Genomic DNA, 26,435 nt, shown 5'->3' with positions numbered 1-26,435 from the left:
AACATTATGACCTGCCACTTGCCACTTAATTCTGATTGGGAAACCCTTTTAATGTACTCGGTTTGTGCTAACTGTGTTTAATCGTGGCAGGTTTGTGTAACCAGTGCCTTCTAGGTTAGTTCCTTTGGATTGCAAACTTACCATTTTGGATCTCTCCGGCAGAAACTAGTAAAGTGGACTATGTCCTTTTTCAAGCTGCCACGGCGATCATGGAAGCAGTTGTACGAGAATGGATTCTGTTGGAAAAAAGTAGCATCGAGTCCCTACGAACATTCCTTTTAACATATGTCTTACAAAGACCTAAGTAAGTAGTACTGCTAAAAAAAAAAACTTCTGTACGTGTGCCAGTTCTAAAAAAATATTGTAAGTGTTCCTGTTCAGAAATATGGAACCCAGTCAATGAGAAAATGCCTTCTGTTTTCATGGGGAGGAGCATAGTTTATTGATAAGATCATGTGGTTTGCATGCAAAAAGCTGTGGGTTTCAGGTAGCAGGTGACAGGGAAAACTCCTTGCCAGAGAGCTGTAGAGAGCTGCTCCCAATCAGAGTAGACAAGATTTGACTAGATAGACCAATGACTTGAGTCCCGATCTGCATATACATATAAAACAGTAGCAGTCGCAGCTTCCCCCAAGGAATCCTGGGAACTGTAGTATTTTAAGCCTCCTGAGAGTTATTAGGAGACCCCTATTCCCCTCACAGAGCTACAGTTCCCAGAGCTCCCTGGAAAGAGGAATTGGCTGTTAAACCACTTCTGTTGTCTGCAGGGTTTACTGCTTTGCCAGCACATTCCCCACAGGAAGCACGCTGCCAAAATGGAGCACAGCAGGATTGAACTCCATGCTCCTGCCCATCAGCTGACATTGCTCAGCAGGGGGCCGGTCCACTGTCCCTCAAACCTTGTGGGAGGCCGGAATATATTTTGAAGGAAAAAAATGAACGAATTCCTATGCCCCACAAATAACCCAGAGATGCATTTTAAGTAAAAGGACACATTCTACTCATGTAAAAGCATGCTGATTCCTGGACTGTATGTGGGCCGGATTTAGAAGGCGATTGGGCCGGATCCAGCCCATGGGCCTTAGGTTGCCTACCCCTGGACTAGATGATCCTCAGTTTCCCTTCCAGCTCTACAATTCTATGAGATTGTAAAATAATTGGAATTCTATTCAGTCAGATGGATGCTGTCTGTGCTACTTATATTAACCATGGGGAATTATATACCATAGGAGCTAAAGAAGTTTTCAGTAACTTAAAAGAAACATCTCTCAGAGATTGCAGCTAATGTTCCAGACAATGTGCAACAATTAATGCACAAGAGAACCAGGCTGAAAGCAGCAGCGGACCAAACAATTCAGTTCCAGGGTTGGGGGGGGGAACCTTTGTTCCACTAGATGTTACTGAACTACAACTCCCATCAGCCCCAGCAAGCATTTTCAAAGGCCAAGGGCGATGGGTTGTAGTTCAGCAACATCTAGAGGACCAAAGGTTCCTATCCCTGCTCTACTCCAAGAGCAGTACAGCTAAGGATTTTACTTTATAAGTCTTGGAACAGTTGCCTTGATTCTGAATATTAATTTTTTGAAAATTTTATTTGCAGCCTCCAGAAGTATGTGCGGGAGCAGATATTGTTAGCCGTAGCGGTAATAGTGAAACGAGGGTCCTTAGACAAATCAATTGAATGCAAGAGCATTTTTCATGAAGTCAGCCAGTTGATAAGCAGCGGCAACCCCACAGTGGTAAGTTCCTGCGTTTTAAAATGTATTTCAACCCATCTGCACAAACTTTTCTTCACAAACTTAAGGCACTTAAAAACTGAATCCGGTGAGTTGCACTGAGGCCTGGTATACATGTGCAGCAGAATGTGGCCTGCATCTGAGAATTCATAGAATTCATAGAATCATAGAGTTGGAAGAGATCACAAGGGCCATCGAGTCCAACCCCCTGCCAAGCAGGAAACACCATCAGAGCACTCCTGACATATGGTTGTCAAGCCTCTGCTTAAAGACCTCCAAAGAAGGAGACTCCACCACACTCCTTGGCAGCAAATTCCACTGTCAAACAGCTCTTACTGTCAGGAAGTTCTTCCTAATGTTTAGGTGGAATCTTTTTTCTTGTAGTTATAACCATTGCTCCGTGTCCGCTTCTCTGGAGCAGCAGAAAACAACCTTTGTGATTTTCCTGCAAGTAGAAAGTTAGCACAGCAGAGAGTGGAGTGGGATGGAATACCCTTTTTTTCTGATATTCTGGAGCTTTACTTGGCAAGGATTGTTAAAACCTGTAGTTTGCAGAGTTACAGCCCGCTTGACCACTTCATCCTGCTGCATCTGTAGGTCAGGCCGAAGTTGTTGCTTGAGTAGAAGTTTGCCATTAAGTGGGAAAAATGAACTAGCGATTGTGAAATGAATTTAGTTATGGTATGGTAATAAGTTAAATCCCAGTACTCCGCCACGAAGTGAGATCATTATGCTTTGATTCAAATTTGACACTTAAATACAACACAAGGGATATGTTATTCTCCCAGTGATTGATTGTAGAGCTCTCATTCACATTATTAATGTGACAACTTCATTTGAATGTTAACACTGAAGCACTGAACTTGTTTGAAGAGCCACAACAGTTTGATATCAAAGTGGATTTTCCATTGGCAAGCATTGTTTCCCTTGCACTCAGTTCAATTTGCATCTGTCCCTTGCTGTGTCCTGTCTATGATTCAGCTGTTGGAATTGTCTGAGGGAAGACCTTTTCCATTCCCTGGGGAAGTGGTGTGGTTGGGCCGAAGGGGTGTGTGTGTGCCGGCACAGAACTGAAAATGGCAATACAAAATTTACTCGTGTTACATTCTTAGAATCCAATGAGGAAATATCCTCCAGCCTCTCTGAAGCTCTAAATAGATTTCCAGTACCTTATTTCCACTTGTGTGCCTGTAGAGTTCAATTCCACACACTAAGCCAGAAGATAAGGTTTAAAAAGTTCCGTTGTGGAAATAAGCCATCTAGATTTCAAACTGAAACCTTTCCTAGTTAAAGCCAAATAAGTTGAAATGCTTATCTGCGACTAATGCTTGTCCAAAGATAAGATTTGTATGTTTGTTTTCCCCAGATGAAATCTGTGCTACAGGTTCTGTGAGCCGACTAACAAAAAATACTGAAGGGGGTGTAGTGAGAATAATGCAACTCCTATCGCAGTGCTACAAAAAGCACAAATATGTATAAAACCTAAATCATTGCTAGAAGGTGTGTGTGTGTGTGTGTGTGTGTGTGTGTGTGTGTGTGTGTATACAGTTGTACCTTGGATCCCGAACGCCTTGGTACTCGAACGTTTTGGCTCCTGAACGCCGGAAACTGGAGTGTTCTGGTTTGCAAACATTCTTTTGGAACCTGAATATCCGACAGGGTTTCTGCGGCTTCCGATTGGCTTCCTGCAGCCAATCAGAAGCCACGCTTTGGTTTCCTAACATTTTGGAAATCGAACTGATTTCTGAAACAGATTCCGTTCAACTTCCAAGGTTCAACTGTATAGGAACTGCTGGCTTTTGCATGGTTGGAATGTAGCCCACTATACAAAGGGACTCTGGCTCTCCCCACTTTCCCTCTGGCCCTGACCACTGCTGGCATGTGGCCCCTAGAATGTTGTACACAGTGGACTGAGAAGGGTTCCCCGCCGTGTTTTCGGTAGGGAAGCTATGCGGGAAGCCATTAGAGCAGCATGGGAGCAATTGGGGTAACAACTGAAGAGGCCCCAGATTTGCATCACGCAACAACAGCCAGATCAAAGAGCATTTTGAATTTTTTCCAAAGAACCCAACAAAGTCCTGCATGTGATGTAGAGCAGTGCTGGATCAGCTCTGTTTTTTCAGGAGCAATTCTTAGGGACAGATCTTCTCCGGATCGTTGCTCAGGGGTTGAGAGTGTGTATCTTGCCACACAAATTGAGCCATTTGTGAATTAGTCAGTCTCCACAATAAAGTGTGTTTTATCAAACAGAAAATGTTCTCACTTTTACAGAGCAAGTGTACTTGAGTGTACCATTCTATGCAAACACATGCATTTTTAATTACATGGATCTTGTGTACCGAATTGGGAAGAGATGCAATATTGCATGTGTTGATTATTTCTGCTTTATAACTGGAAAACATTTTTCTATTCCTTACAAGTAAAATTGGGCAATATTTTTTTTGAGCCATTAATTCACAGGCACCACATAGAATTGATTCAGAGGCCTAATCCTGCTCATTGACCATCATTGATGAAGAGGTTTACACATTTCTGGTTATTCATAAAAACCCTTGACGAACTGCAAAATACATCTTATACAGATGTGTCTAAAACACCATTCACTTGTTCTATGAGCTGAGGAGGGTGGACCAAACTGCCTATATAACTAGAAGCACCCATCATGAAAGTTTCTACCTCTTGTAATCTGTTGCACTATAGCCTGCTTCGGTCTCTGATGGACAGAGCTTCTGCTAAAAAGCCAGTGACTAATTTTAGTCAGATTAATTCATGCTTTCCATCACTGATTCCAAGATGCTGAGGAAATGTGTGTGGGAGAGACTCCTCTTAACCACAGATGCCTGCAGTTCCTTGGCCCTGGACCTTGGTACTCTTTCTGCTTTTGCTATTTGAAGGATTCCCCTTTCTGAGACCTAAAGTGCAAATGCATCATACTCTCGTGTGTGTGTGTGTGTGTGTGTGTGTGTGTGTGTGTGTACACTTGCTTGCTTCTAGCTGCCTGGGGAGCTGCCTCATATTAATACATAAAAATAGTCTGTTGAACACTGCTTCTAATGTGTTGAGTGAGCTGTGTACTCTTGGAAAGTTTCAAAGCAGAGGAGGAGGGTAAAGGTGTTCATGATGGCCTGTGGAAAACTTTGGAACTGGTTGAATTCAGCATTTCAGTAAAGGATTGCTATAAAATGGAACTAAAAAATTATTCCCCTCCCACATAAAATGTGTTCTAAGGAAGCAATTTTTAAAAACATTTTGTAATTGAACAAAATCTCATCCTGGTTTTGTTTTTTAAAAATTGAATTTATTTAAGTACAATCATGAAGCAAAAGTTTCAGTGAAAAATTCTGAACCAGCTGTTACATTTTGTGTCCTATGGGGGTGCCTTATTAATAGCATGAGAGATAGAAGCTCTGTTCAGCTATAATACCAACCTGTGGTTTGCTGCTACACAAACCAGCCTCATGTTCCTTCCTCCCCCCCCCCCCTTGCACTTTGCAGATCAAGTTGCTACTTTTATTGTTGCATTTGAACATTAAACTATGGTTTGTGCCTGCCCTCCAAACCAGGATTGGACCCCACTGTTTGAAGCTGGTTTGTGCTCTGCTTTGGAACGGTAGCACAACCATAGTATGTCCATTTGGATTCAATGTTTTGTGGAAATGGGCAAAGGAAGTTACTTGTGGGATCTGAACTTGCACAGAGCAAGTTCTGATTTTGGAAATTTAAAAGCTTAAAAACCCTAACCTAATAGCAAATGTATAGAGGGGTAACTCTTTGAAGTGGAACAAGAGGATCTGAGAACACGCAAGCAAGCTGCTTCTTTATGTATCGAGAACCAGACCAAACAGTTTCAGAGGAAAATTGCAGCAGCATCACCACGCAAAACTAACTCATTTGTTATAGACAGAACAAAGTGGAATGGATGACAGTTAGAAAGCTTGCCAGTGGGAATATATTGTTCCCGTCACTGAAGCAGGCAAGAAGGCAGGCTATCACTCGGGGCAATTTTGTCCATGAAGTGCCTTGTAAATTTGTAAAACAGGCTGCACAGTGAATTCTGGCAAACGCTTCTTGATTCTAGCGCTGCTAACTTTAACAGAGGTTGACATTGAAACGTGGTAGCAGCCATTGATAGAAAGGGCACCACATTGTAGTCTTGAACATACAGTGGTACCTCGGGTTAAGAACTTAATTCGTTCTGAAGGTCTGTTCTTAACCTGAAACTGTTCTTAACCTGAAGCACCACTTTAGCTAATGGGGCCTTGCGCCATTGCTGCATGATTTCTGTTCTCATCCTGAAGCAAAGTTCTTAACCCGAGGTAATATTTCTGGCTTAGCGGAGTATGTAACCTGAAGCGTATGTAACCCGAAGTATCACTGTAGTTCAGTACACATAGGACAATTCGGCCATATTGGAACTGATAAGCCCCCCTCAAACTCTTGATAACAGTTCTACTATGAAGCAATGGGACCCCTAAGGCTTTGCACCGATCCTTTTTCTATATAAAGGAAAAGCAGAAGTGGATTCTTGAAACATTTTATTTATTGCCTTTATACATGACCTTGTTGCCAAGTCACCCAAGATGGTTTGCAATCTTAAAATATCAAAGCAAATGATACAGAACGGCAGAGCAGAGTCCTTCCAGGCTGACTGATGGTCCTTTGGGGACCATTTGGCATGATCCCCCTGGTCTGGGCCTTCCTCACATCTGCCTTCCTTCGGGGCACACAGATCTGAAGTAGCAAGAGGGTGAAGGGGCACAAGCGACCTGATAGTTGCTTCAGGAGCAGTGGTATGCGGCCCATAGGAGCCTGGGTTGCTTCTCTTCTTCCTTCCCTCAGGGCACACAGATCTTAAGTTTTATGATCTAGAAGGGTCCTGTCCCTTCATCCAGTTGTAAAAGACGCCAGGCAAAAATATTCCTCTTCAGTTAGGCCTTTGCTGTCAAAATCTATGTCCTTTTAAACATACGTGAGGTGTGGGTGTGTTATTTTTTAATTATTATTATTCTACACATTTTTGTGGGGGGTCCTTTTGGTGCATGATTTTATGTTGTAAACCACCCTGTGATCTTCAGATTTAGCAAATGAAAACGTAAAATAAAATAACCTGTGTTTTATAAATTGGAGCTGGAAATAGTGCAACTGCAAACGAAAGCCCAAGGGGCTTCTTCATGCTTACCCTTCTTCTCTAGGGCCCAGATTAGTAATGTTGGTGCTTTCCGTCCACAACTTGCAAGGGAAAAGGAAGGGGAAGCAAAATTGCATAGCCCACAGACAGATGGCACAACAAAACCTCATGTGTTAAATCAGGTAATTTAGTACAAAGATAAATAAACAAGGAATGGTTCAGTAAGAAACCTATATAAATATGAATACATGTAAACTGTATAAAAATAGATAACCCAATGCAATTTCAAGAAGTGTTGCCAAATTTAGCCCTCTTCAGGCATCTGTTACTAATAGTGTTTTGAAAAATGAAAATACATCAAGAAAAGATAAATGGAGCAGTCTGTCAATGGACCAGTTTTGTGTAATTAGGTCCTTAAGCGAGAGAAGCTGGGGAGCTGGTGGGTGCTGATTGATAGGCCAGTGTGCTGTAGCAACTAGAGTGCTGGGCTAGGGCCTAGGAGATGACATTCACATCCCCATGAAGCTCAGTGGATGGCCCTGGGCCAGCCAGCACCTCTTAGCATAGCCTCCCTCACAGGGTTGTTGTGAGAAAAAACTCCTCCTTGAAGGAAAAGTGAGATATCAATGTAGTAATAAATACTAGAAAAAGAAAATAAAGGTGAACGCTTTGTTGTTATGTTAAACTAACCTATATAAAGCCACAAATGTTTATAGTGGGGTTTTTTCTTTGCTAGCCTGTTTAACTGTCTGTGGTTACCATTTTATTTATTTATTTCCATTCACGAATAGTTTAACATAGAGGAAAGAAATAAAAAGTGATAGCCTTAAAATAAAAACATCAGCAGTAAAAACAATTTCCTCTGTAAGAATAATTCTAAATTCAGTAAGGCTACGGACTGGAATTATTTGGGCAATGATATCTGAGCACCCTAAGCTGAGAGGTGGTTGTCTAGACATGATACCCATAGCTGAAAGGGGAGAAATGTCTCCGGTTAGCCAGTTACTTCTTGTTTTCATGCAGCTACATACATAACCCTAGTTTATGAACCTGAATTTGTGTGTTGATTCTTTGTTTGGTCTATTGTTAACTACTTGTTGACATGCTAACTCAAACTCTTAACTAATGTTTTTAAAAAATTATCCCTGAATACATAATTCAGCTGTAATGAAATGCAATTCAAGTCACATTTACTCAGTGTGCAGGATTTCTTGGGGAGATCCTTCTTTTCTGAAAAGCACCCATGCAACACCCAGCTAGCGCAGAGAGCGTTGGCTCCAGCTTCGTCAAAGTGTGTGAGGGTTTTCATTGACTTGAGTAGCAGCTGGATTTAACCCCAGAACATCTAAACAGTACATATGATTCAGGATTGACTGAAAAAGAGAAGCTATATTTACCGCTTTTTCATCTGAGGAAGGTTGCATAAGGACAAGGACTTAAAACAAAAAGCTACTTGTTGAAGTTGCTGTTCTAGAAAACGGTTTGCTTCCAGATCGCCCATGTTAGTTCTAGAGCTTCCTTGTTTCACTGTGCCTGCTTCCTCCCATTGTATTAGTTGCAAGTAATTCTTGAGTGGTGTTATCAAATACTTCCTGCGTTCTTAGACATCAGCTAACAATGACAATATGGATTTCACAGAAGCATTTCAGAAGAACAGCCACTCTATAAATCATCTTGGCGGTGTCTGAAAATGATTTAAGACAGCAGGATTAGCTTCAGATGCTGCGATAACACAACTGTGAAGCCTCTTGGCCCTAAGTGCAGCACTCTCTTTGCTTTAGATATAAAGAGGAAAACACACATACACACAGGCGTTTTCCAAAGGGATTTCACTGTTTTCTGTTTTGAGAAGCACTAGCAAAGGCAACTGGTCAAAGCAAAGCGATCCTTCTTCGCCTGCCGCGGACTAGGATGCACATGTCTGATGGAGACACAACAGTTTTAGCTGCCGAAATTAATTCTCTGATCAGATTCTGTGTTTTGGACAGGTGTGCACTGTCCCCTCTATTTTCCTAAACAGTCTTTGAACTCTTATCCCTTTCATCCTCTGTAACCTAACCACTCTCAAATAAAACGGTGCGCGTATGCCATTGACAGTCCCAGACACAAGTGTGAAATCCCTTCAAACATTCATTCTGGCTTTATCATTCAGTTTAAGTGACATTCTTTTCTGAAGGCACGAGTCACACTTTTGGTAAGAGCACGGCAGCGTGCAGAAATAATTCATACTATTTCTCTTATAATAAAAAGTGTGTGTGTGTGTGTGTGTGTATATATATATATATATATATGCAAAGTAGCATTGTTGGGTTCATTAGATCCTAAATTTAAACAACAATCATAATTGTCTGGGACCACTTTTCTTCCACTGGGTGTCTGATTGCCCAGTTAATCTCTCTTAGCACATTCTCATTGATCTTCCGTTAGAGCAGCTGAAAGTCTCTTTTAAGCATGGCAAACTTTTATAAAGTATATTCCTGGTAGTAAAGCCCAACTGGGGTAAGTGCCAGGCTATTCTAAGAGACAATTCACTCTGCAAACAAGAGAACTATTTTATTTTGTCAGATGGGGTTATTGTTTGGGTATGTAGTTTGTTCATGTGGTGGAACTAATGAAATTTCTGGTGGGTGAGACAAACTAGTTTCATGAGGTACAATCTTTACTGGTATGAAGCTAATGTACTGTCTCCAGTTACACACTTTAGATCTTTCTTCTTAACCAGGGTTCGATGTGGATTTGCAAACTTTGGTTAGCAAGCAATTCTAGCCGGTTCTAGCCATTGTTTGGGCCAATGCTGACCAAGCTGCACAGCGTGGTTAAAGCAAATCACAGAAGGAAGAGAGAAATTGGGGAGGGAAAGGAAAGAACATGTGAGATGACAGTAGTAGTAGATCAGGAATATTACCTCTGCATCAGTCTGTTATAGTGATGTAAAATACTACTATGGAGACTTAACAAAAATTAAAGGACTGAAATCATCAGGTATTGTTTGAAGTATATGAGAATATAAGGAAAGGATAGAGACCTGCTGCCCAGCACTTAAATTTGTTGAAATTTGCTTTTGTAGTAGACTGTCAGGAAGCGAGCACCCCAGAATTCAGGACAATTCATGAATGGGCCAAAGCCATAACCTGCATGCAGTGCAGCAGTAGACAATAAGTAGTTCTAGAAAATAAAATAAAGCTTTTTGCTTGTTTGTTTTGGCTGTGGAGTCCAAACTCTGTATTGTAATTTTCCACTGAATTCCACTTAAATGCGTATTTAATCTAAAAGTATCTTTTTCTTTTTCTTTCTTTTTTTCTTGGATTGTCTGGGATTTATATAGCTAAGAAGAATGTTAATTTTGTGTATACTAGCTGAGATAACTAGCTCTCTGTGGGGTCAAGGTACTGACATCAGAGGCATTTCTGAACAAAGATGTCGCAGTTGGTGGGTGGGTGGCACTACTGTCAGCTGTTGCGTGACCTCGCATAAATAGTATCATCACGACTTTAATCTTTCGGGTGTTCAGAGGTAGTGTGCATATTTCCGTTTAACCCCTGGACACTTGCCGGCATGCATGACCCTTTAACAATTCCTGTTCCTCTGTCCATCCTTGGCACCTTGGCTCCAAATAGTCTAGGAATAAAGCCAACAGTTGTAGACATCTATTGTGCACACAACCATTGTGAAGAGCAAAACAATGGAATACGGGACATTTAATGTATGATATAGAGGAGCTATAAATCGCTCTCCCTTGCAGAAATAGGTATTGTGACACTTATCGCCAAAGGTACCATTTGGTATTTGAAAGTTCGCCTTAAACGTAAAGCTTGACCCATTTGGAACAAGAGTATAAACCTTTAATGGAGTCTGGAAGATCTATGAACTTCAGTGCATCTGGAAATTTTGGGGATGAACTGAACAAAGTTCACTACTACAGATTTTAGAGAAATTTATTGACACAGGTAGGGTTTTCCTGTCCAGGTACTGGCCTGGTCAAGACCTTATCTACCAAGATAAAACAGCAACAGACCTTTGTCTGGAAAATACAAATACAGTGGCACCTCGGGTTAAGTACTTAATTCGTTCTGGAGGTCCGTTCTTAACCTGAAACTGTTCTTAACCTGAAGCACCACTTTAGCTAATAGGGTCTCTCACTGTTGCTGTGCCGCCGCTGAGCGATTTCTGTTCTCATCCTGAAGCAAAGTTCTTAACCCGAGGTACTATTTCTGGGTTACCGGAATCTATAACCTGAAGCGTATGTAACCTGAAGCTTTTGTAACCCGAGGTACTACTAATATGAGCATGCAATATTTAAAGCTTCTAGCTTTTAGAGTGGCTTTGGAACCTTGCAATAAGAACATAAGAAGAGCCCTGCTGGGTGATACCAAAGCCTCATCCAGTCAAGCATATGTTTTTTTCACTGTGGCTAACCAGATTCCTGGATGAGGCCCACAAGCAGGGCATGAGTGAAGCAGCCCTCTCTCTTGTTGCTGCCCCTGGTCTTGGAGTACACAGCCATCATGTCTAGTGATAACCTAATCATCTATGAGTTTGTCTAATTCCTTTTTAAAGGTGTCTATATGGGTAGCCACCACTACGCATTGTGGTCGTTCCATCGTGTGCTGTGTGAAAAGGTCTTGTCTTTCCTTAATTTTCCACCATTCTGCTTCATTGAAGTTCTAGCCTTTTGGGAGAGAGAAACTTCTCTCTATCCACACTCTCATGTGAAATTTATATGTGTCCAACCTTAACTCCCCCCCCCCAAAAAAAAACTTTAAAGCCCCATGTGTTGTAGCCTGGCAAGATTATGACTGATCCACGACAATAAGTAGCTCTTTCGAGTATAAAGGTAGCCGAAATGTTCTATAAAGCCATATTTTGACTTTTATTGATTGATTTAGGAATCTCAACCATTAAACTTGTTTTCTTTTTTTCCTTTTTGTGCACCCCCCTCCCCCAATTTTCAGATAGAGGGTGGTATACAACTGTGTTCTGCCTCCATGGTCAGAGGCAATGTGCTTCTGAATACAGTGGTACCTCAGGTTAAGTACTTAATTCGTTCCGGAGGTCCATACTTAACCTGAAACTGTTCTTAAACTGAAGCACCACTTTAGCTAATGGGGCCTCCTGCTGCCGTCGCGCCACCGTAGCACAATTTCTGTTCTCATCCTGAAGCAAAGTTCTTAACCTGAAGCACTATTTCTGGGTTAGCAGAGTCTGTAACTTGAAGCGTATGTAACCTGAAGCGTATGTAACCTGAGGTACCACTGTAGAGGGTGGTATACAACTATGTTCTGCCTCCATGGTCAGAGGCAATGTGCTTCTGAATACCAGTCACTAGAGGCTAGAATACTGCTGTGCTCAGGTCCTTCTTCCAGGGTTCCCACAGGTATCTGGATGGCCCCTGTGTGAGAACAGGAAGCTGGACTAGATGGGCCATTACATCATGTTCCTAAATTGTATGCAGAGTAAAACCATAAGGCTGGATTCAACTAAAGGTTGTATTACTGCAAAGTCCTGTATGTGGATCTACCGTTGAAGTTGGTCGGGAGGCCTTAGCTCGGGGACCCTTCCAGCTCTACAATTCTATGTTTCTATGAAACTACTGCCAGAATATAACACCTTGTTTGGAGGATTTGCGCTGGCTGCCAATCTGCTACCAGGGCAAGTTCAAGGTAATAACATATAAGGCCTTTTATAACTCAGGACCAGGTTACTTGAGAGATCACCTTATCCCTTATATACCCGCCAGGTCGCTGTATTCTGCAAGCCTGCTCTACAGTAACTTGTAGCAGGATTTTCTGCGTAGCTGCCGCAGTTCTGTGGAACTGCACCCCTGTTGAGATATGGCACCCACTACCTGTTCTTTCCAGAACTAAATGAATACATTTTTGTTTCAGCAAGCTTTTCCAGCTGCCTTCGGTGTTCATTTTTTATTGTTTTTAGACCTTTAAAACTGTTTAGACCTTTAAAAACTATTTTAGCTGTTTTATGGTGGGTAGGTAGGTATGGTATGGTCACCTTGAGACACAAGTGAAAGATGATTAATAAATTAATTTTTTAAAAAATACTGATATTTTTTCACTGGTGGCCCCTGTAAGTGACTTGGACCATATAACTATTTATTGCCTGACTTTCCAATGTTTTCAGTAGGGCTGTGTGATACCTAAATACTGTGATATGATTGATATATCACAATGTATGGAATGTATCTCGGCTGCTTCTTCCTCCCCACCTTAGGCAATGAAGAAGCAGCAGAGATACATCACCCAGCCCTGCTGAGCAAGCCGCCATACCACTTTGGCTCACATGAACTGTGAGGGCAATAGGGGCTTCCTTAAACTGCTCAGAGAGTGGGAAGCCTGAGCAGAAGCAGTCGCCATTACAAAAAAAAGAGTAGGAATAGGCAAATATATATGTGGACTGTCCATCAAGTGACTTTTCTTCTTTAAGTTCTCAAAGCTCTTAACTAGCTCAAGGTTGTCATCTGAACTGAGAATCAATCACAATCAGTCCATCATATGAAAAATAAGACTTTAGACATTCCATTTTGGCGACTGTAACCTTGGTTTAAGGAGCCATTTGGCCCCTAGCTTATATATCTTGAGTTTCTAACGCTGGTTTTCTTAAAATAAGTAATATAACAGATGTGTTGTGTTAAGATATTGTTGAGGTTTACTTCATCATACACTTAATTTAGTAGTAGTAATAATAATAATACTTCCCCTGTATCCTTGCAGCAAACACTGGCCTGCTCCATTTTAACGGCACTGTTGAGCGAGTTCTCAAGTTCAAGTAAAACCAGCAACATTGGGCTAAGCATGGAGTTCCATGGCAACTGCAAGCGGATATTTCAGGTAAACAAAGGACGCATGGTTCACATTTCTTCTTAGAAATATAGAATAAAGGAAATCCCCATTTCACTTACAGATACGTACACAAAAGTTAACAGAGTATCTATAAGCACAGTAGTTGAATTTGTAGGTAATAGACAAGACTTATCTCCATGAGCCTCTTCACACACACGCATTGCGTTAGATCACCTGTCATCTGAAAAGAGCTGTCTGTTAACTTGGACCATAGCTGAGTGCTTTGCATGCACGTCAATTCTTGGCATCAGTGGTGGGCTTTGGGAAGGTGGTGGGAGAGATGGATCTAGCCTCGTCCCCCTAGTCCACTGATTGCACGCCACTGCTTAACATTTCCAGGTAAGGCTGGTTAAAGGTCTTCTCACTGCCAGCCGGTCTAGAATCCAGTTAGCACCCCTGCCCTAGATAGACCAGTGATCTGACTTGGTGCAAGGCAATCTTCAGATTGCAAAGAACACACACTAAGGAGCATGTATTTTTATTTTTTAAAAAAATCCTGATAGTTTTATTATTTTAACCAAAGAAATTAAAACGTTTTTGCTTATCCTGCACAGGAGGACGACCTCCGACAGATATTCATGCTCACAGTAGAGGTACTACAGGAATTCAGCCGGCGTGAAAACCTTAATGCTCAGATGTCTTCAGTCTTTCAGCGTTACCTTGCACTAGCCAATCAGGTCTTAAGCTGGAATTTTCTCCCTCCAAATTATATCCTTTGGAAGATCGTTTATTACATGTGGGAAATAATCACCTGATCTTGACAAACAGTCTTGAGGAAATGTAAGCTTCAGAATTCTAATTTTATTCCCAACGGGCTGCTACGTTTGCTATGTCGCTGCGTTCTTTGCTAATCACTCATAGTTCGCCTGTTGCAAATGCATCAAAATATTTGACTAAGCATCTGCAGAAAGACAACAATTAGCAGCACAACAAAACCAGAGCTAGATAGGAGCTGGAATTAGACTCTCGGGTCAAGAGGATACCGAACCGGGGGTTTATTAATATATGTGGTTATATAGTTAGACATATACTTATGCTGAAGCTGCTATTTATATTTTTGTATTTATCTGGGTGTTTTTATTTATTTACATGGGCGTTGCTAGGTTCTTAAAAGACTTTGGGGCACAGGCCTATGGCAGAAATCTGCCTCTGGGCAAATTAAGATGGCAGGAGGCTGGGGTCCTACTGACATTGCACTTTGCAGCACACTCCACCCCGCCCCTAAGCAAAGTTAAAAATAAGAGGTTAAAAAAGGAGGGGGGAGGTGCTGGAGGCCAAAGGGCCCATGCAGAAGACAAGACCCGCCGTTCTGATCATAGCAACTGCTGCGTTTACACTTTGTAATAATAATACATACTTAATATGTTGTGAGAATCTTTCAAATCTTTATCTTTAAAAACAAGTGTGCACCCTCTTGAATTACATTAAGCCCTACCCTTATTGCAAATGGTTTTTATTTAAATTGAATAATTGTCAAAGGCATTGTATTCTGACAGCACTGAAATGGTTCCTTTGTTGTTGTTTTTCAATTTTCAGCACCCCCCCCCCAAAAAAAATAAGGGTGGTGAATGATGTGCAGCGTATTTTACCACTCCAGTTTTGAAATTAGCCAACTATGCATCATTGGGGGGGGGGGCTCCAAAAGCTGTGCAACGCATCTTTAGGAAGAAATATGTGTTTAGCGGTTTAGCCCTTCAGACCAATGGTTTCTTCCTGCTTTATGTGTGGAACTTTAAAATGAATTGAATATTTTTCTGTGCTTGGCAAAATACGATAAATTGAACCACACAATAAATCAGATAACTGGCAGATATCTTAAACGTTCATAGTTTGTTATAACTTTGGTTTAACGTTGAGTGCAAATGTTCACATCTTTATTACATGTATATTTTTATTGCCAAAATAAATCTCATAATATTTTGTAATAGTTTTCTGTGATAGGCTTGTTCAGCCTGTTTATTTTAGAGGACTGTCTCCCATTTTGATGCTCTAGCCCCATAGAACTCATTGGATGTCCCTTGATTCAGAAATCCTTAGCTCATATACTTGGAAATAAGACCCACTGAAATTAGTGGTAGTCCTCCCTTCCTCTTTCTTTCTTTCTTTCTTTCTTTCTTTCTTTCTTTCTTTCTTTCTACCTTGGATTCTCTCCATCCCACCCCAGCAGGATGGCTCTGCCCCAGTCCTGTATATATTAGGATTTTCAATTGTTCTTCTGCATAGCTTGAAGATGAACTCCATTTAATTCTGTGAAGCCTGTTAGATTGTTATAAAGATCAGGATCAACAGATTTCAAAGGGCTCGTTTTAAATTTGTGATAAAGCCAGCCAATAACATTTCAGAATGGTTTAAGAAAAATATTTTGTTCAAGTTTGCATACCTGCCAAGTGTGGTATCATTTTTGTTTCCCTTTCTCCTGTCACAACGGGATGATTATTAAAGTGATTGTGCCACTATGGAATGTCTCGTCATTGTGATCAAACTGTTATCTGGCATTCCTAGGGCATTCTTTTTTCCCAGTCCTTAATACCTTTTATTCCTTGCCCTCATGCATGAATTATGCTGTGTATGTGGAGGGGCTTAAAGCTTGTTTCCATTGCATTCTTTCTGAATGGGACCTGTTGTATCTGGGATTCTTTTTTTTCTTTCCTCTTTCTTTAAAGCCAAGTCGGAATGTTGTTGTTGACCTTGACACCCGATAACTAGGCAGACATTATATAGCTATGTTTGAATCCTCACAAAATGTGATGCTAAAGCCAACAGAGTCCTGGCGTGAGACCCTCCTGGACAGCAGAGTTATGGAGCTTTTCTTTACGGTAAGTCCCATTCTGCTGTTGCTAGCTAAGTAGGAAAGAAGCTGGTACTCCTTTCTCTGAATTCAGGTGAGGGTTGCATAGATGAAATTCTCTTACTTGCCAAACAGTTATATTTCTAAAGGTCACACTGTTTTTGTTGGTTGGTTTGTTAGAGGTTAATGGAAATTCTGCCTATGTGCGCCTTGATGTTGTTGCTTTAAGATCTTGCTTGGTGAAAAGAATTGAAGGCACCATATTTAAGTTTCCAATGAATTTTAATAGGGTTTAATCTGTGTGTCATTTAGACCTGAGAAATTGTGTTGCAGGGTGAAGTTAGTCAATTCCGTAATAATGACACTTAATTAAAAATTCCCAGTCGATTACAAAAAGCAGACAAATCCTTGCCTGCTGTCTCGGAAGGCCCTATTCTCATTCGGTATAGCAGAACTTAATGCAGCTTAAGGGCTGTTTTCCCATGTAGGCAACTTCCTACTTTGATGATGTTTCCGTGCAGGAAAGATGTGCGTCGCTGTCATAAGCAACCAGGGACACATGCGTCAATTTTGTCGTGCATGTTTGCTGCATGTGAACAGTGCACATGTATGTCTTCTACATAGATCTCACTACCATATAAGAAATCACGGCATTGCATGTGAGGCAGCCTTTGGTGCCTTGAGCACTCTGTTCAGGAAATCTGTGGCCATCTAGACATGTTCAGTGGTGCTTTGGTTTGGTTCCAAATCATTGCACATTAATGGAGAAAAAGACAATGCTTTAAGAATATAGATTACCATCCTGAAAAAAATACATGGAAGAAACCAGTTTAGGTTTATCTCCAGGAATAAAATTGTGTATTGCAGGAATGTGCGGGTATTGGTTTCAAAGCTATGAAATATTTAAAAATCTTGTCTAGATGTCAAATAGGGTTTAGTAAATATTTTGTATAGTGTATTAATTTGCTTGACAATTTTAGCTGTTGTGTATACATAGTTACTTGTGAGTTTTTTTATCTTGCTCAAGCATTTTCAAAAAGGTGAAAAACTTGCTGGCAGACCATTTAACAGCTGCACACAATGTGAACAGCTGTCTAGACAACCCAGACAGTTGCTACTGTCAGCTGGGAACCTCCACAAGCAAATAGTTTTTGCATTTACAGGTTAACCCTTTCTAATGTAATTCTCTGTTATGAGGTCTCTGGCTCAAAGGCTCACTTTTATTGGTAAAAGAACTTCTTTTCAAATTATATCACTCTTTTTACCAGACACACTTAGATTTAGTTTAGATATCAAATTCATACAAATGAAAGGGTAACTTAACACATTTATCAGCTTTTTTATGGCTTACTAAGTATCTAAAAAGCAGAATCTCTGCTGTGCTGGCTAATTCCTGATTTGCAGTGTTTATTTGCCATGCTTGTGTTTCAGTAGGAGCTTTGATTAAACTAGAAAACATAGCACTACAGTGAATCTCATTATATTAAAAATTCAATGTGTTCCTTTAATCAAAGAGAACTCTAATTTATCACCACTTCTATTTTTTTTTAGTACTTTGAGATGGGCATTCATTTAATTTATATCCATAGATTTCAATTACTAGTATTGGATGACTATTTCTTGATGTCGGATTCTAGATGCTCTAATTTGCATCCAAGAATTTATGTAAAGTAAGTTCTCTTGATATCCTTATTTTGTCATAAAAATTCAGTCAATAAATGGATGCTCACTTTGTTGAGATGATTTCTTCTCACTGAAGACCTCCTGAGGAAGAGTGGCATGATCCTGCTCGCACAAATGAGTGGATCAAAACGGAATCAAAAGATTTTGCTGCAAGCAAAATATATTTGGTTTCTTGCGGGTTCTGTGTTTACCTCTGCTAAAGAAGCATCTATATAATCTTGATTGAACTTGTCGACTAACTTTAGCAAGACACTGTAGCCCAGGCATAGTTAGCATAATACAGATGGCTGTCATTATTGCTGTTTTTAGAAGTAGCAGCATGTCTGACTGGCTGGCATCTGTTTCTCTCTTAAGTCTCAACATGCATAGACAGTTCAACATGTAGGTAGGTCCCAGCGAAACATTGCCTTCGACTAATTAAATATGGCTTATGAAGTTTGCATATTGAGAGGGCAGCTTGGAAGGTTTAAGTGCCTGGAAATAATAAGACTCTTGATTTCAAATTCAGTGGAGAAAGCTCTGAGCGTGTGTTGAGTGTGCAGGGACGTGCAATGTGCTCTTTAGGATTGCGAGCCATGTGACTATGGTAGAAGAATGTCTAATTTCCTACCCCCGCCTCTCATGTGGTGTTAACCCTCTTGCTTCCAAAAAGGTGCATCGAAAAATTAGAGAAGACACAGATATGGCACAAGACTCGTTGCAGTGCCTAGCTCAGCTAGCCTCTCTCCACGGGCCAGTGTTTCCAGACGAAAGTTCTCAAGTCGATTACTTAGCTCACTTCATTGAGGGATTGCTCAACACTATCAATGGGTATGTAATAGGTTTGCTTCCTAGAATTTGAGGAGGGAGGGACTTGCTTCCTGTAGTTCTTTGCAGCTTGAACAGTGGCGTGGAATACTTAAAAGATTCTTGACAGTGGGTCTTAATTTGACTATGCCGGTAGCGTTATTTACTCTTTCCTCTTAAAAAATAAAAATGTTTTGTCTTAACAGAATTGAGATAGAGGACTCTGAAGCAGTGGGAATATCAAGTATAATCAGCAACTTGATCACTGTATTTCCTCGCAATATATTAACAGCCATTCCAAATGAACTTTTTTCTTCGTTCGTTAACTGCCTCACACACCTCACTTGCTCTTTTGGGAGAAGTGCTGCCTTGGAAGAAGTGGTGAGTACAGATCTTTGAATTCCTAAAGGCTTGCTTCAAAAATTTTATCTGTAGTTTTTAGTTCAGCTTGCCACGCATCCTCCACCCCCACCCCACAAATGCTAAATATATTTGTAATAGTTCTAATGAGTTGTGTTAGTCTACTTTTTGTGTGCAAACGGTGTAATTGGAGAGCAGTTTTTGAGACAGTATTACGCGAGAAGTTAGTACTAGTTCAAAACTTGCCACTTCAGCAGTGAATTCACATTTTAAAATTGTGTGTTAGGTAGCTGCCTCAGTGTAGCAGCTTTTGAATTTTGCTTGAGAGTATAAGAGAGAGAGTTTTTTTTTTTTAATTAAGAAAATATTTTTAACGTGGGGAAACGGGAACCACAGAGTGAACAAATGAGGCTGCTTTGGGGTGTTTTTCTTGCTATGACACCATACCAAATCTAGTTCTTGTTAAATTATCCCTTTAATTCCCATCCATGAAATCATTGCCTTTTATTGGGAACAGCAGGATTGAATTGGACACTTTTGTTACATGAACAGCTTTGTTCACTGCTGTGCCTTTTATAAACTGGTAGTTGAAAAGGAAGCTCAATAAATCCTAAGCAGATAAATGTCTCCCTCCAATACGCTTCATGTTTTTGTGTGTAGTTTGACACACCTACAGCTTGAGCACCAATACTGTGCCTGAAGCATGGAAATGAATAACTGTCATGACTCTTTTTTAACTATTCTTGTGAAGGATACCCAACTGATATGACAGGACTTCTTTTCACATCCCATGAACTTCACACCATTCTTTCCTCCTGGGTTCTTCTTGCAACTGCCCCACCATTTTACTATTTTCACTGCAAAGCTTCACACTTGGCATAACCTAGAAAAGACACACCGCTTCCGCAGCTGATTCCAGTTAGTTTATAATCAAGTAAGATGCACACATTATGCATAGCCCCTGCCATTCATGGAAGGGTTGATTTGTCAGGGCGGAATGTGGTGCTTCATAGCTATGTAAAGACATATTGCCAGGCAAAAATAATGTTTGTATTAGTAAAAAAAAATTAAAAAAGCTTGTGCACAGGAGATATGGTCAGAAACCCAGGGGGTGGTGACCCGGGAGAGGACATGCTCCCTGGCAGCGCCTAACTTGTAGAACTTCCTCCCCACAAAAGTGCATCTTTCATCTTGATTATGCAACTTTTGGTGAATGCTGAAGAAACCTCTCTTTACCATGGCTTTTGACACATGAGATGTATATATTTAGGACACACTTTGATTGTAATTTGCTTTAAACTGTTTTCGAGATTGTGTTTTAATTGTTCTTAGCTGCTCTGGGCCTGTAGGGCGAAGGGCGGCTAATAATAATAATAATAATATCAAAGACTGACAGACCAACTCTTCATAAATTGGCTTAAGACTCTGTTCTGGGTCTTACTCAGTGCAAACTCTCACCCTTTATAACCTTTATTCTGCTTCATATGAAATCCCTTTTCATCTTATAATAAAGTTTTCTTGTAATGTCCAGTGTAGGTAGGCCTTACCACTCCTGATTGCAGTTTAGTGCATTTTGTCCTAGCTTGAAAGAAGTAATGGAAGATCATTTAATCTGCTTACAGTTCATTTGCACTGAATGGATCTTCTGCCTTACACAAACAGTTCACCACCACTTGCATTCTTCCAGTTTTTATAATGCATCCTCCCCGAAGGCTCTGAAGCCATCTTGTCACCAAAATCCTGAATGCAACTAGTGGAATAATTTATTCGCTTTTGCTTAATTTTGGATGCAATGTCATAGAGGCATTTAGCTTTCTTGACTATGGTTTTTCTTTTGGCACAGATGGCTATATTTCAAACACCAGATGGGTATTAGATTTCCTGCAGAGGATTCTGCACTGACAGTTCTTAATACCTTGTAGGTTCGTACTGGTACAGCATGTCCTTGTGCCCAAAGAGTCTTTAAACGTGTGTTCTAATTAAATGACCAGGGTGGGACGCAACATGGTTATCAAACAAGCTAATATCCTTCAGAACTTTTCTAAAGGCAGTTGATTGACTGGAAACAAATTACAAGGGACAGTTTCCCATGAACTGCTCTGTTAGTTGATGTTTGCCTTTTCATGGGTTGGCCAAATTTTCAGGAAGACCAGCCTATGGGCTGCCAGGGCATTAGGCTCAAGTGGCTCAGGTTTCCTCATTCTTTAAAGAATATTTTAAATAGTTGAATTACTAGAACAGCCCAGTTTTTGCATGTGTTCTGGTTTCACTTAACAGAACATGTATTTTTGGCTCACAAAGCTAATTTTTGCTTTGTATTTACAACATTCCAGTAGAATGGGATGATAGATCTCCATATGGGTTGGAAAAAAGCGTGAGTTGTGCTGTCAGGTTTCCTTCGTAATCTTTTACAGGCCTCTTCCAAGCTGTTTGCTTAAGAAGTATCCCTGACCCACTTGGCAGGCTAGATGCTCATGTGTCCCTCCCGAGGTTCTCTGCACACAGTAGGGAGGGAGGTTCTTACACAGAACCAGGAGTGTAAAAGCTCAGTCCGACATGAGAGCTCCCATTCTTAGAGAAGGATTTGGGGAGCAGTTATGCTATGCTGAAGTTTGGTGCAGACAGAAGCAGCCCATGAGTGTTTGCTCCAAAAACCAAGTGCAGTACGGTCATCCCAAATGCCTTGCGACTCAAACATTTTGGCTCCCAAACACCGCAAACCATGAAGTTAATGTTCTGGTTTGCGAAAGTTCTTTGGAACCTGAACGTCTGACACGGCTTCCACAGCTTCCAATTGGCTGCAGGAGCTTCCTACAGCCAATCGGAAGCTGTGCCTTGGTTTCCAAACGTTTTAGAAGTTGAATGGACTTCCGGAACAGATTCCGTTTGACTTCCGAGGTACCACTGTGCATGGCACTCCTGAAGTCCCTCCTGATATGTGCAGAGAAGAGCAAGGATCAGCAACAAGCCAAAAGTTGTGCCAAATGGACTGAAGTCGATAACAGCACCTAGCACAAAGCACATTCGAAATAATTCAGTTCGGAAAAGTGTTACATCTCTCGACAATCACTATGTGCTTTGGTTGGGGGTGGGGTACATAAGTAGGCTTTTCTCATCTGTGTGGTTGTGAGGAAGGGGAAGGAGTAGCTGGGTGTAAAAAAGAATTTTGAGACTGGGAGAAGGAAACAAGGCCTTCCAGTTTCATTTAGGGGAGGGGCTATTCAATTTAACAGGCAGCTTCGGTCATCATGTTTTATTGTAGTACAACAATGATTTAATCATGGGACTCCATGATATGTATGTGAGGCCGGCCCAGTGAGTATACTTGGCATAAGAACTGAACTAGGACAATCTCACTGCATGTTGATTATATCCAGTTTTACCAATATGTGAAAAGGGCTATGAGTCTATTCTAATTCCACTGTCCATGCATTGAAGAAGCTGGTTGAATTTTCTAATCATCTTTCAAGAAATTCAGAAGGAAGAATATTATTATTATTATTATTATTATTATTATTATTATTATTATTATTATTAAAAACAGCTTTTTGGTAAGCTTATCTCTGAGCAGCTGCTGGGTTTTTTTTAGCTTTTTGTTAGGTAGCTAAAACACTTCCTTGAGTTTTGAGACCTCATAACTTGCAAAAAAGAGCCTGCAAGAGGGAGCACTTATTACTATGGAAGACTGACTGACTGGAGGCATTGTGTTCAATGATTCCTTATTCTCAAAATGTTAAAGATGTTTTTCAGAGGCAAAATATATTGGTGGTCTTTTCTTTGTTTGTTTTTTAAAAAAGGTAAAACGAATTAACAAAAAGATGTCATATTCATCAAAACACATCTACCTACTTTGTTACAGTCGAAATGGATTAGACGTTAAGAACTGCAAGTTGAGTTCTGCTCCCCAAACAGGTTTTTGCAGCCTCATTTGTGCTGCAACCCCCCTACATCCCTGAAAAGCCAACTCTGAGACTTGAGGGACCCTCTGTAATGGCATTTGAGGTGGCACAAGTGGCTACATCTGGTGGTGGTGTGTCTTAGTTGATTTTGCAGCCAGCTGTTTGGATCCAGCCTGTCTGCAGTTTTAGATGCTTGGATCCACTAAAAAGTATCTTTCTCCAGAAAGTGCCAACTGTGAACTGTTTTCGGAACGAGTGGTACATGCGTTGATAATCTGCGAATGTATGTTATTGAAAACACTTTGTCCTTGTGTTCTTAATAGGCACAGTAGTGTAACTTGAAGAAAGTTTAGGCAACTTTTTGTGGGGTAACAGGTCTTTTTCTTCTTTTTCCTTAGCTTGACAAAGACGACATGGTATACATGGAGGCATATGACAAGCTCTTGGAATCCTGGCTAACTCTGGTACAAGATGACAAACATTTCCATAAAGGCTTCTTTACCCAACATGCTGTTCAGGTTTTTAATTCTTACATCCAGTGCCACTTAGCTGCTCCTGATGGTACAAGGAATTTGGTAAGTTCTTGAGCTGTCAGTGAAGGTCTGGGGTTGCAGAGTAATTAAAAAGCTTTGGTTTGCCTACAATAAAATAAATATTAAAATTAACAGAGGAGGCTGAAATATTTACAAGAAAGGAAAGACACTTGACTGAGCTTTTTCTTCCTGCTGTTTAGCTCCAGTTGTCTCCTGCCCATGACAAACCACACACTAAATAGCAGAAGTAATTTTACCTATCGACTGTTGGATCCAGAATTGTAACTCCACAAACAAAAGGGATCTTCCCTTGATGCTGGCTGGCACCTATTGGATTATAGTTCAAAATATCAAGAGGGCACCTGATTGGGGAAGGCTGCTGCAGTGTGAGCTGAGCCCTAAATTTATATACCACTGTAACTGTTTCCAAGGCATCTTACAACAAAAATGGATTTTTAAAATTCCCAATTTAAACAAGTCTAAACCTATCGGAAGAAAAAACCCCTAACCAAATAGCAACAATAGGGCAGTCCTTTCCTTGTTGGTATGACTTAAGCCTCCTCCAGCTTTCTTAGTCTGCCATTTAAAGTTCTGAAGAGTTGGAATCTAGTTGTTGTTTTTTCATATCTCAGATATAATCTACTGCAGAATTATTAAGGTTTTACGTTTTGACAATTCAAGGTGTAGGGTATTATCAAGCCAGGAAGAGAGAGCATTCTGTGGTGTTTTAAAGGACAAAATGGATATAATTTTTGCTTGGTTTCCAGTTTTTTATGTAGATTGCTTGAGAGCGAGTACCTATCAGAAGCCGTATTCCTTTTGTTTTAGGGAATGCCCATTGTTGCCCTTTTAAAGTATATTGAAGTGCCTTAGTGTTTCTACACGTGCTGTACAAAGCATGGTTAATGCACATGGTAGCACTATTAGAAGCTTATCAGTGCCAGTACAAGAAATACTTAGTAAATGAAGTCATTGAACTTATAATTTGGCAATTTTAGCGTAATTTGTTTATACAGGTTAATTCATAGATTTCTGCAAGATGAGGCACTCATCCCATGAGTAACCATTTAAAAGCCACAGCTGGCATGGCAGAGGCTGGCTTGTTCAATATCAAAGTAGCAGCTAGGATTTTCAAGTAGAGAGGCACTCTTCAGGAAACAGCTGAGGCTTTGAAGTTTAAGAGTATTATTTGACGGTTTGCATAAATGAAAGAGGGCTGAAAGAGGCCCTCAGAAAGAAGTCACGCCTTGCATCCTTACTGTGATGTCTTCAGCAATTTTAAATGGTGTTTCTAGTTCCTCTACCTGTGGGAAGAGAAAGTGAGGAAACCAGCCAGACTTTTTCGAATTTATGTTTTGTTTTTGAGGTACCGAGGGGAGGGGAGGGGGGGGGGAAATAACAGTTAACAAGCAGCCAGGGAGTTGTATCTTTCTGTGTACCAGTGAAGGAACTTCACTGGAACTCACAGAGAGCCAGTGTGGTGTAGTGGCTAAGAGCGGTAGATTCGTAATCTGGGGAACCGGGTTTGCTTCCCTGCTCCTCCACATGCAGCTGCTGGGTGACCTTGAGCTAGTCACACTTCTCTGAAGTCTCTCAGCCCCACTCACCTCACAGAGTATTTGTTGTGGGGGATGAAGGGAAAGGAGAATGTTAGCCGCTTTGAGACTCCTTCGGGTAATGATAAAGCGGGATATCAAATCCAAACTCCTCCTCCTCCTCCTCCTCCTCCTCCTCCTCCTCCTCCTCCTCCTCCTCCTTCTCTTCTTCCTCTTCTTCCTCTTCTTCTTTTCAACGTCTGCTTAACTCATTTCAATGTCAGACTGCCAATGGTGTTGCCTCCAGAGAAGAGGAAGAAATAAGTGAGCTGCAGGAGGATGACAGAGAGCAGTTCTGTGACCAGCTGGCCAGCGTAGGCATGTTAGGAAGAATTGCTGCCGAACACTGTATACCTCTTCTTACAAGGTATGGCCTTCAATCATTTCTGGACTGTGGCAGTCCTTTGTAAATGTGCTTACAGGGGTTTTCCCCTGGGTGAATGCAATTACGATCAAGTTTTCTCAATACTTTCCCTCAGCTTATTAGAAGACAGAGTGACGAGGCTTCATGGCCAGTTGCAAAGGCATCAACAGTTAATTGGCTCAGCCGGGTCAGCCTCTATTGACAATAAAGCGCTTGATGACCTATATGAGGACATTCATTGGCTCATCCTAGTCACAGGTGAGTTGAAAATCTTTGAACACACAAACCACTGATGTTGCACCGTTGGAGGCGGGTGCTGCTTTGACTGACATTTTGGTAGTTTTTGCTTAACAATGGAAGTTGTGTGTAAACTGTTCACACATGAAGGATGCGCCCTCAAGGGAGCAGGAAGAGGCCATGCTGGGCTTTCTGTAAGTGTGACAGAAGCTCATCATAGCCCGCCCCCCGGCCATAAAATAAAATATAATAAAGAATGATAAAAAATGAATAACTCCATTTGCAAAAGTTTCTTAGTGCCTCTGGTGTGCATCTGTTGAAGAAGAGGTTTGGGTAAAGGATAGTACCATTAAACAACACATCATTTCTGTTGCTGAGGGAGAACAGTTTACATTGGGATGAAGCTGCTCTTACAGTTGTAAGCCAGGAAGCAGGAAGTGGAGAGGCAGTTTTTCTTCTTCTCCCTGCCCAA

At 40.9% G+C, this 26,435-nt stretch overlaps 1 protein-coding gene across 1 annotated transcript in view; it reads left to right on the top strand.

The window, feature by feature from the left end:
• The window catches only part of XPO4 (exportin 4), a 56,841-nt gene that overhangs the window by 11,794 nt on the left and 18,612 nt on the right, over positions 1 to 26,435 (top strand). The window contains exons 3-12 of the mRNA XM_081860141.1: positions 163 to 304; positions 1,601 to 1,739; positions 13,590 to 13,706; positions 14,273 to 14,426; positions 16,422 to 16,534; positions 18,842 to 18,999; positions 19,182 to 19,356; positions 23,633 to 23,809; positions 25,587 to 25,729; positions 25,842 to 25,984. Coding sequence (XP_081716267.1) covers positions 163 to 304; positions 1,601 to 1,739; positions 13,590 to 13,706; positions 14,273 to 14,426; positions 16,422 to 16,534; positions 18,842 to 18,999; positions 19,182 to 19,356; positions 23,633 to 23,809; positions 25,587 to 25,729; positions 25,842 to 25,984 — 1,461 coding nt within the window. The remainder of the gene's footprint in view (positions 1 to 162; positions 305 to 1,600; positions 1,740 to 13,589; positions 13,707 to 14,272; positions 14,427 to 16,421; positions 16,535 to 18,841; positions 19,000 to 19,181; positions 19,357 to 23,632; positions 23,810 to 25,586; positions 25,730 to 25,841; positions 25,985 to 26,435) is intronic.

Source organism: Podarcis erhardii (assembly GCF_964252035.2).
Source record: "Podarcis erhardii genome assembly, chromosome: 4".
In the NCBI taxonomy this organism is placed as follows: domain Eukaryota; kingdom Metazoa; phylum Chordata; class Lepidosauria; order Squamata; family Lacertidae; genus Podarcis; species Podarcis erhardii.
Note: the sequence above shows the minus strand (reverse complement) of the source record. Positions and strands in the feature narration are given on the sequence as shown.